This window comes from Hyla sarda, chromosome 1 (genome assembly GCF_029499605.1).
Source record: "Hyla sarda isolate aHylSar1 chromosome 1, aHylSar1.hap1, whole genome shotgun sequence".
Classification (NCBI taxonomy): domain Eukaryota; kingdom Metazoa; phylum Chordata; class Amphibia; order Anura; family Hylidae; genus Hyla; species Hyla sarda.
In genome coordinates this window covers 296,739,843-296,752,087 of record NC_079189.1, presented here as the reverse complement: position 1 = coordinate 296,752,087, position 12,245 = coordinate 296,739,843, and the positions used below count along the sequence as shown (strand labels likewise).

General features: G+C 45.1%; 1 protein-coding gene across 1 annotated transcript in view; it reads right to left on the bottom strand.

Moving 5' to 3' along the window:
- The window catches only part of POLRMT (RNA polymerase mitochondrial), an 83,479-nt gene that overhangs the window by 9,590 nt on the left and 61,644 nt on the right, over positions 1 to 12,245 (bottom strand). The window contains exons 15-18 of the mRNA XM_056562741.1: positions 8,019 to 8,132; positions 4,221 to 4,273; positions 3,255 to 3,353; positions 3,096 to 3,168 (exon numbers count right to left, since the gene is read on the bottom strand). Of these exons, the coding sequence (XP_056418716.1) occupies positions 3,096 to 3,168; positions 3,255 to 3,353; positions 4,221 to 4,273; positions 8,019 to 8,132 (339 nt within the window). The remainder of the gene's footprint in view (positions 1 to 3,095; positions 3,169 to 3,254; positions 3,354 to 4,220; positions 4,274 to 8,018; positions 8,133 to 12,245) is intronic.

Sequence of the window (12,245 nt, the reverse complement as noted above, 5' to 3'; positions counted from 1 at the left end):
CACACACACACAGCACCTCACACACACACACACAGCACCTCACACACACACACACAGCACCTCACACACACACACACACAGCACCTCACACACACACACACAGCACCTCACACACACACACACACACACAGCACCTCACACACACACACAGCACCTCACACACACACACAGCACCTCACACACACACAGCACCTCACACACACACACAGCACCTCACACACACACAGCACCTCACACACACACAGCACCTCACACACAGCACCCCTCAAACACACACACAGCACCCCCACACACAGCACCCCTCAAACACACACACACACACAGCACCTCACACACACACACAGCACCTCACACACACAGCACCTCACACACACAGCACCTCACACACTCACACAGCACCTCACACACAGCACCCCTCAAACACACACACACACACAGCACCTCACACACACAGCACCTCACACACTCACACAGCACCTCACACACAGCACCCCTCAAACACACACACAGCACCTTTAGACACACAGCACCCCTCAAACACCCACACACAGCACCCCTCAAACACACATCACCTCTCACACACAGCACCCCACACACAGCACCCCACACACAGCACCCCACACACAGCACCCCACACACAGCACCCCACACACAGCACCCCACACACAGCACCTCACACACACACACAGCACCTCACACACACACACACAGCACCTCACACACACACACACAGCACCTCACACACACACACACAGCACCTCACACACACACAGCACCTCACACACACAGCACCCCCCCCCACACACACACACACACACACACACACAGCACCTCACTCACACACACAGCACCTCACACACACACAGCACCCCCCACACACACAGCACCCCTCAAACACACACACAGCACCTTTAGACACACAGCACCTCACACACACACACACAGCACCTCTCACACACACACACAGCACCTCACACACACACACACAGCACCTCACACACACACACACAGCACCTCACACACACACACACAGCACCTCACACACACACACACAGCACCTCACACACACACACACAGCACCTCACACACACACACACAGCACCTCACACACACACACACAGCACCTCACACACACAGCACCTCACACACACACACACAGCACCTCACACACACACACAGCACCTCACACACACACACAGCACCTCACACACACACACACACACAGCACCTCACACACACACACACACAGCACCTCACACACACACACACACAGCACCTCACACACACACACACACAGCACCTCACACACACACACACACACACAGCACCTCACACACACACACAGCACCTCACACACACAGCACCCCTCAAACACACACACCGCACCCCCATACACAGCACCTTTAGACACACAGCACCCCTCAAACACCCACACACAGCACCCCTCAAACACACATCACCTCTCACACACAGCACCTCACACACAGCACCCACACACACACACACAGCACGACACACACAGCACCCCCACACACAGCACCTCACACACACACAGCACCCCTCAAACACACACACAGCACCTTTAGACACACAGAACCTCACACACACACAGAACCTCACACACACACACACACACACACAGCACCCCCACACACACAGCACCCCCACACACACAGCACCCCCACACACACAGCACCCCCACACACACACAGCACCCCCACACACACAGCACCTCACACACACAGCACCTCACACACAGCACCCCTCAAACACACACACAGCACCCCCACACACAGCACCTTTAGACACACAGCACCCCTCAAACACCCACACACAGCACCCCTCAAACACACACACACACACACACACACACACACAGCACCTCACACACACAGCACCTCACACACTCACACAGCACCTCACACACTCACACAGCACCTCACACACAGCACCCCTCAAACACACACACAGAACCTCACACACTCACACAGCACCCCCACACACACAGCACCCCCCCACACACAGCACCCCCCCACACACACAGCACCCCCCCACACACACAGCACCCCCCCACACACACACAGCACCCCCCCCCACACACAGCACCCCCACACACACAGCACCTCACACACACAGCACCTCACACACAGCACCCCTCAAACACACACACAGCACCCCCACACACAGCACCTTTAGACACACAGCACCCCTCAAACACCCACACACAGCACCCCTCAAACACACACACACACACACAGCACCTCACACACACAGCACCTCACACACTCACACAGCACCTCACACACTCACACAGCACCTCACACACTCACACAGCACCTCACACACTCACACAGCACCTCACACACTCACACAGCACCTCACACACAGCACCCCTCAAACACACACACAGCACCTCACACACTCACACAGCACCTCACACACAGCACCCCTCAAACACACACACAGCACCCACACACACAGCACCTTTAGACACAGCACCCCTCAAACACCCACACACAGCACCCCTCAAACACACATCACCTCTCACACACAGCACCTCACACACAGCACCCCCCAAACACACACAGCACCCCCACACTCAGCACCTCAGACACACAGCACCCCTCAGGCAGATACACAGCACCCCTCAAACACACATCACCTCTCACACACATCACCCCACAGATAAACACACAGCACCCCTCAGACACACACAGCACCCCTCAAACATACATCACCCCACACACATCAGTATTCTGATTTAATTGATGTGCTGGCACTTTGAAGGAAAAAAAATTGGCGGTTTGGGCACTCGGGCTCAAAAAGGTTCGCCATCACTGGGATAGGGGATAAGATGTTTTTGCCCGGAATACCCCTTTAAAGAACCCAAAAAGAAGAGGGAGAGGAAAAGGCTCCTTTCCCCTTAGAAATATTACATAATAATTTTGTGCATTCACATATCATCTCACACATGAAGTAAAAAACAAACATAATTCTACATAATTATTACTATATAGTCATTAAGAGGGATGAATTCATTTTGGGTACAGATATTAGATCTAGTTGTATCAGTTACATTTAGGAAGATGTCCCACCTTGTTCATCATGTCCACAGTGTCTGCATGTGTCCAGAAACAGTCATGAACAGACACAAAAGTTAGGCCGCGTCTGTAATAAGTGAAATAAGGAAGGGTGACATATTAGACTCCAAATAATATAAATGTATTTAGCGTGTGGCCTTTAAATAGGTCTACCTGTGACAGTGCAATGCAGTGAGCATCATGTGCGTGGAATCCAGAGAGTGGATAAAGTTAGGAGGGAAAGCATTCTTCTGCTTCATGGTATCTGGTCGTCTAGAAATGGAAAGACTGCTGAGTTATAGGGACATGGCCCAACAACAAATAATTGTACTTAATGTCTAAAATGTGCAATGTGCTCTGCAACCAAAAGCAACTGCACAATTGTTTCTTAATTTCTGACGTACAGAGTATAATATTTGATGGTATTCTCATGCTCCTCTAAATATACCTTAAAGTGGATCTCTTACCACAATAAGTTCAAGTCCACTGGACTACAATACCATAGGGCAAAAGAAAATATTATCCTATCTGATTGAAAACAAATATATAAAAAGAGAACACCGTGGATCCAGTTATGCTATAGATAACAGTACAAACAATTAAAACTTATAAGTGGAATGCTGTATTTATATATTGACCATCTCTCATGGCTCCACCTGAGATGAGGATGGGTAAGGCAGATCCGTCATAAGTATATGCTGTCTTATTTAAGGGCAGCACATTGGTGAAAGGTTCACTGGGCTTTTAGACCAAGTGGCACAAGAATGTTGTGCGGTTTTGGTACCCGTCCTTATGTACAGTAGCTGTCGGCCAATGCTAAGGGCAGAGGTGGAGACCATGCTCTGCAATGGACTTGATACTAAACAGCACAATATTCTTGTAACCAATAAACCTTCCAGCCATAAAATATGCTGCCCTTAAACACATATATGCATGTCAGATCCACTTTAACAATCTGTTTCAGTTGGGGGACAGTATATGCATACAGCCTTCCTCTTATACTAGTGATAAATTAAGAGCAGTTACATTAAATAAATTGATAATGGAAAGCGATTTCTAGGACAGGGCACATAGTGGAAGCAGTTTCTTCCTCCACAACTCATTGAAATACATTTAGAGGGGAGATAGTAGAAAACTCACTCATTAGCATCATGTTTATTTGCCAAGGACACCATCTGCAGGTTACTGTGGAACTGCAATACATAACAGAATATGACGGTGAGCCAACAGGTTGACGTAAAGAGTGCCCCCATGGGTAACACATGACTCAGGAGGAGATATTCACAGTGTGAGGAAGGAGGGGTAATCTGTAATAGACACAAACAGCCCACAACCTGAGGAGCTATATACACTCCAAGAGAATAATCCCTCCATCAATAGGTAAGTATAAAAATGATGTCATATTTATTAATTTACATAAAACTGGGTATACATATATAAGGTCCACGACACATTTAACATACCAAGATCTGTAGCAATGTGACTTACTGTCACCATAGTTACATTCCACATAAATACGTGTGTAGAAATGTTTTATTAATCCAACAGATGGTAGTAAATGCCACATTAAGGAGCAATGGAGTATATGGATGAAGACTAAAACACAACTATCTATGGTAAAGTGTATTTAGTATCCCAAATGAATATATAATTATATATAGCTAGCACCAAAGGATAAGTGCAGCACACCAAATGTATCCAATCAAATGTGGTAGTTAATTCCATAGTGCAGAAAAAAACAGACAAAGTTTCAGTAGCCTCTTGCTACCTTTCTCAAGTGGGGTTACAGAAACAATGGCCCTGATTTACCCTGAATGCACCACAAATTGTGTCTACCCCCCAGGGACGCCATCAGGGGGTACAACCGGTACTCTAGTAAGGGGCCCGGATCTCCAGTGGGGCCTGGCCGGGCCAACACTTTTTTCCCCCTATGTTTTGTCAGTCAGTGACTGCTGAGGGAAGGGGGGTGTCACTATACACTGACTGACTGACTGACCGTACTCTGCACATACCTCTGGGGCCAGCGGCTACTGCCACTTTAAAACAGCAGTGGCCGCCAGGAGGTGCTAGAGCAATGAACGTGCCCTACATATGGAGGCCTATAACTATTATGGGGGCACAGAGGACCTACAACAGCATATGGGGACACAGCAGGGTCTATAAACTATATATGGGGGCAAAGGGGGCCTTCAACAACATATAGGAGCACAGGGGGCCTATCACTACATATGGGGGTACAGGAGACTTATCACTACACATAGGGGCACAAAGGGGGTTTATAACTATATAATGTGGTACAGGGGCCTACAACTATATATTGGAGCACAGAGGCCTATATTGGAGCATTTGGCCAGGAGAAGTCTTCATGATACCCTGGGCTGAATTGAAGGTTGAAAAAAAAAAAGTAAACAGGAACGACTCCAATCAGAGAAGACGTCACCTGTGAGTATCTAAATGTAATTGTAATCACTTATACAGTCTGCAGAACGCTTTCTGGTATCTACCTCTGTACGGCCAGTGGGGGAGATTTATTAAAACATGTACAGATGAAAAGTTGTGCATTTGCCCAGAGCAACCAGATTGTTTCTTTCATTTTTCAAAGTCTTTCTTAAAAAGTGAAAGAAGCAATGTGATTGGTTGCTAGAGTCAACTGCTTCACTTTTCCTCTGCACAGGTTTCGATAAAGCTATAAAGTAATTGGAATTATATATATATATATATATATATATATATATAAACAAAAACAAAAATTGGGTTGGGGGTAGGCCCTGGGGGCGAACTCAGCGGAAGGCCACCACAGAAGGGTGAGGCTCCTGGGGTCCAGGCCTTGAGCTGTGTAAGGGGCCCCCAAAATGTCTGATGGCAGCCCTATCTGCACCAGACTTTTTGGGGCATTGCACCAAAATAAACCGACAAGCTATTAAATTCACAGAAAATCCTGTGAATAAATGGCTGGAAATTTTCACCAAGAAATAACTGGTCAGAACATTTTCCCAACTTGTAAAGCTGTGAATCCTGTAAGTTGGAAGCAACATTTCACACTAGTAAAAACTCAACACCCAACTATACCACATATACTGAACAATTAGAATCCATTATAGATTTTTATTGATAATATTGATTCATCGTTGCAACTCTGCAGGCTATAATATTATGGTCATCAAGTGGCATGCGAACCTGTTGATTGGATGCCAGTTATTTAAAGGGGTAGTCCGGTGGTGAACAACTTATCCCCTATCCTAAGAATAGGGGATAAGTTTGAGATCGCGGGGGGTCCGACCGCTGGGGCCCCCTGCGATCTCTCTGTACGGGGCCCCGGCTCTCCGCCGAGATAGCGGGTGTCGACCCCCGCACGAGGCGGCGGCCGACACGCCCCCTCAATACATCTCTATGGCAGAGCCGGAGATTGCCGAAGGCAGCGCTTCGGCTCTGCCATAGAGTTGTATTGAGGGGGCGTGTCGGCCGCCGCCTCGTGCGGAGGTCGACACGCCCCCTTCCCGCGGGCTGTCGGGGCTCCGTACAGGAGATCGCAGGGGGCCCCAGCGGTCGGACCCCCCGCGATCTGCAACTTATCCCCTATCCTTAGGATAGGGGATAAGTTGCTCACCACTGAATCACCACTGGACTACTCCTTTAAGTAAAATTCATAGCGCATAATGATGACAGCCTTGGAATCTATGAACAGCAGTGTGCAATATCATTTGCTGCCATTACAGTGTGTCTCAATCCTTGAAAACATGTGCAGTGAAACGTGTAGGAAGGAATGCAATAGTGTCTGGATTGTGACAATGTATTAGCAGTGTCATTCTACACATACTGGACCTGATTTACTATTGTAAACCCAACATGTTTTGTTGAGTTGTGCACCAGATTCTGGCAGATTGCGCCAGATATTCTGTCTGCGCCAGAATTGAAAAAAATGACTAACTCTCAATTTTACTGAGGGAACCCAGAAAGGGGCGTGGCCATCGGGGGGAAGTGGGCGTGGTCACTGAAAGGGGGGTGTATCCCTGCCATTTTTACAAAAAAACTACATATTTACTAAGGTTTCCACATAAGTTTGGGATTTGAGCTGAGGAAAACCCTACAGATCGGAGCATTTGTAAATAAAAATAAAAATTTTGGGAAACTTTAGTAAATACGGTAGAAAAAAAATTGTAGGGAATTAAAGGGGTACTCCAGCGCTTAGACATCTTATCCCCTATCCAAAGGATAGGGGATAAGATGCCTGATCGCGAGGGTCCCGCTGCTGGGGACCCCCGTGATCTTGCACGCAGCACCCCAGTTAAAATCAGTCCCCGGAGCACAGGGCCGGCGGAGTGTGACGTCACGCTCCGCCCCTTAATGCAAGCCTATGGGAGGGGCCGTGACAGCTGCTGATTTTAACTGGTGTGCTGCCTGCAAGATCACGGGGGTCCCCAGTGGCAGGACCCCCAAGATCAGGCATCTTGTCCCCTATCCTTTGGATAGGGGATAAGATGTCTAAGCGTCGGAGTACCCCTTTAAAACCCACAAAGAAAACTACACAACACTTAATAAATCAGGGCCACTGTGTACAATTCTTAATGGAATTTTGACAACGTGTCAGTCTTACTTTTAGGAAATATATATATTTTGGGGGGGGGGGGGGTATGATGTGAATATTTCTAATTAAAAAAGGTATTCCTATAACAGTCATTTATGACATATCCAAGATTTTCATCTCTAGGGCCCATACCTATCTAGTATTGTAACAGCCAGCAGTGGCAGAAAAGCAGCTATTCTAGTTCTGAATGAAGGTGATGGCAATACTACTTTAAATTGACTAGAACATTTTGGTTCAAGTCTACTAGTGATTTTGAGACTCCTTTTAGCAGTGTGGTTCCATGGCTCCATAAATTTTTGGTCCAAATTTCCTAATAGTTTTCTAGATAAGTAATGAGCAGTAGAAAAACTCACCATGACATTCCTGCTACGGTGGTAAGGCTGTATAATGGGGAGCCCCAGAGGTGTCACCCACTCCACTGTATTTCCAGACTTCGAGATCATGCGAGCACTTTCGGTCAGCCAGTGCTAGAAAAAAGAAAAGTTCAGGTAGAGACTCGATTTATGTTCCCTAATATATTTCAATGTTTTAGGTCATTGCATTATTCTATGCTCAATGCATTCAGAAAGTCTTCAGACCCTCTCTTTTTTTTTACATTTTGTTATGTTATGGCCTTGTGCTAAAAAATAAAGTTTTCCTCCATCATACTGAACTCAATACTGCATAATGTGAATGGGAAAAACAGAATATTAGAAATCTTTGCTAATTGATTAAAAAGTAAATACTAACATTTCACACTGACAAGTATTCAGACCCTTCGCTATGACACATGAAGTTTAGTTGGAGCCTCCCATTTCTCATCATCTCTGAGATGTTTCTACACCTTGGCTGGAGTCACCTGTGGTAAAGTCAGCTGAATAGAAATAATTTGGAAAGGCACAGCCCTGTCTATATAAGGTCTCACAACTGACAATGCATATCAGAGCAAAAACTAAGACATGAGGGGGAAAGAACTGCCTAGAGCGCTCAAAGACTGGTTTATGTGGAGGCACAATATCTGTAGAAGGGTACAAAAAAGAAATTCTGCTGCACTGAAGGTTCCCAAGAGAACAATGGCCTACAAAATAAATTCCTAAATGAATTTTAAGAGCTGTCTGCCCCACCAAACTAATAGGGGAGAAGGGCCTTGGTAAAAGTAACCAAGAACTCAATCGTCACTCTGGCTGAGCTCCAAAGATTCTGTGTGCAAATGGGAGAAACTTTCAGAAGGTCATCTATCACTCCACTAATATGGACTTTATAGTACAGTGTCCAGAAAAGCGCATGAATGCAAGCCTGAAGTTTGTGAAAAAGTATTTAAATGTGAAACCAAGATTGAACTTTTTGGCCTCAATTCTAATTCTGGTTTTGGAGGAACTAGCTTTGCTTATGTATGTTCTTATGTTGGAACCATTGTTTTTGTTGTTGCATTTCCCCTTTCACTCCCCCCTTCTTTTTGGTTTCTGTACCCAGTTTCCCTTACTTATATTCTTTTTGAAAACTTTAATACAACTTTGAATAAGGCGTAACTAGGATAAATACAGTGATATTCTCAAAGAGTATTCCAAAGCTGCAAAAACTATAGTGCCTCTGCCTTGGTAAGATAAGGGGGGGAAAAAAAAAAATACTTATCTTCCCCTGGTTACCCCCCCTCCCCTTTTGTACTAGCTTTGGTTCTGAGACAAGTGCTTGGAGAAGGATCTTCCCACTCACTGGCCACAAAGGTGTATCATCTCCGACAGTGACTGGCGGAGCAAGAAGGCCCTGCTCTAATGGCGCATCTCAGAATCAGGTTGAAGAGGTGTGGCAAGGCAGTTGGCACATTATTCCACATTGGAATAATGGTGGGAATGGGAACTTTTTCGTCCCTTTTGGTCCAGTGTCAGGGGCTACTTGGAGCACTTGGTCCCTTTTTCTTTCAGCTGGGGACCAGAAGTGGCATTACTTTTTTTAAACCTAGATAAAACACAGATATGCCATCTTACTATTATATACCATGTTCTCACAGTAGCTAGAATTTCCATTGCTCAGCGGTGGAAATCTGCTGATGTGCCCGACCTATCAGTTATAAAGATTATTGTACACCACAACCTTATGATGGAGGGGCATATAAGCAGACGCCTAGGAGTATGAGAGAGGCAATCTGAAAGATGGAGTGCTGAGATAGAGGAATGTAATTGATTTTAAGTATATCTCTGGTTTGAGTAGGTACTCATTTTGAGTTATACTATTTATTGCTTTGAATGGTCTCAGTAAATGATGGGTCTGTGCTTGCGTGTGCTTGTGTCTGTATGTAAGTATGTAGGATGGGTAGTGTTTGAAGGTGTGTATGATTTAGTACGATTATACTGATGGAATGATATTCTCCTGGTAAGGGGCAGTAGTATATGATTGTTTCTGTTCTGTATATATATATGAAAATTAAATAAATAATAAAAAAATTAAAATAAAAGAAAAGAAACAGATTGAAGAGATGAGTGGCCGGCGGAAGAAGAACCAAAGCTGCCGCAGGGCCAACAGGAAAATGGGGTAAGGTAAGTATAGTTTTTTTTCCCCCTATGTTACCAGGGCCCTGGCAGTATCCGCCCCTTGTGACATCACGACCCTTCACGCCCCCTCCCACAGACTTGCATTGAGGGGGCGGAGTGTGACGTCATGAAGGGGCGTGGCGACCCCCTGAAGCCTGCTCCCGGCATTCTAAATGTTCTGAACGCTGGGGAGTAGAGTACCCTTTTAAGCACTTTCTTAGCATTTTAGTTTTTTCCTCCTCACCTCCATAACGTTTTAAATTTTCCACCTACAGCCCTATATTTTCACCACCAATTTTACTTTGTAATCACATCAATTATGGCAAAAAAAAATTATGTCAAAACCCCCAAAAAAATTATTTGCAGGGCAAAGTAAAAAAAAAAAACTTTTGTAAAGTTTGGGGACTTGTACGCAATGCACTTTTCAGTAAAAATTACACTTTAGCTTTATTCTGCAGGTTCATACGATTACAATGCAATCCAAATGATTTAGGTTTTATTTTATAAGTGTACATCATGAGTCGGGTGAGCGTACATGACACGGACCCGCGGGACGGACCGCGTCATAACCAGAAGATGCCTGCTGCTATCAGCAGCTGACATCTGCCGGTAATGATCTATACAGATCACGTCATTTGAGCATTAAATGTCACTATTTTCTGGTGTCTGGTGGTCCCATAGTCCCCCACCTCCAAACCCGTGGGAAGATTGTGGATGGGTTACCAGGGTAGCCCGGGCCTTACCCGATCCTCAATGTTTTCCCTGGCTCTGTGATTGGGCAGCAATCAAGCACACAGTTCATGGATCATCAATAGCATTAGATTGATGTATGTAAGCCATCTAATGATGGCTTATGATAGATGTCTAGGGGGGCCAAAAAATATATGTTTAAAGGAAAAAAAAAAAAAAGAAAATGTCTTTAGAAATATAAAAAAAATTCCACCCTTATAAAAATTCAAATGACCCCCCCCCCTTTCCCATTTTTTAAATATAACATTATTTCTTTATTACATTCCTGATCCTACACGGTCAACAACATAAACGCAAAAGAATTCTAAACACCAAAATTGCAGATTTTTGGTTACATCACATCGCGCCCCCCCCCCCCCCCACCAAAAAAAAAAAAAAAGTGATCAAAAAGCCAGAACTTCACAAAAGTGGTACCGTTAAAAACTACAGCTCATGGCGCAAATAATAAACCCTAACACAGCTAGGTAGGTGGAAAAATAGAACATTTTATAGGGATGATAACATTGTAAAGAACAAAGTATTTTTTTTTTCTTTTTTAAGTTTCCAAGTTCGGTATTATTGGATTTGTACTGACCCATGGAATAAAGTTTGCATGTCAGTTATTTTTAACTTTGTTAGTGGAAAAATAAAAAGTTATGAGTCTTAGAAGGGGAGGATGAAAAAAGCGTGAGCCAGAAATCAAAATTTTCTGGGTGAGTAAGGGGTTAAAAAATTATATAACTTTTGTACAAAAATTTGTATGTTTAAAATTGTTTTCTTCTGACCTCTATAACTTTTTTATATTTCCACATACAGGGATGTGTAAGGGCTCCATTGCTCCAGTCTGCTATGGCTGACTGGAGCAGCAATCAGACAGCGAGCAGGCAGGTAAGGGCCCTATCAGCTGATCAGTACACTGCGGTGGTCCTGATCAGCTGAGCTGAATAGTTTTTTGGTTTTTTTTTACATTTTAGATGGCGCAATCAATTTTGTTAGTGGCGTCTAAAGGGTTATCGACAGGCATCACTGCGATAGGTGATGTCCGGCATTAGCCACGGGTTCCAACAGACAAATAGCTGCCGGACCGCTATGACATGCGCTCATAGAAGGTGAGTGGGCCCAGGGCATACATGTATGCCCTAGGTTCTTAAGGAGTTAATACAAGCCTGATCCAAAATACTTCAGACCTCACACTGGGCCAAAGGTTCACCTTCAAATACAACAATGACAACACAGGAGTGGCTAACGTCCTTTAGTGACCTAGCCAGAGCACTGACTTGAACAACCCAAATGAACATCTCTGTAGAAACCTGAAAATGGCCAATTTGTACCCTTGACAGCTTT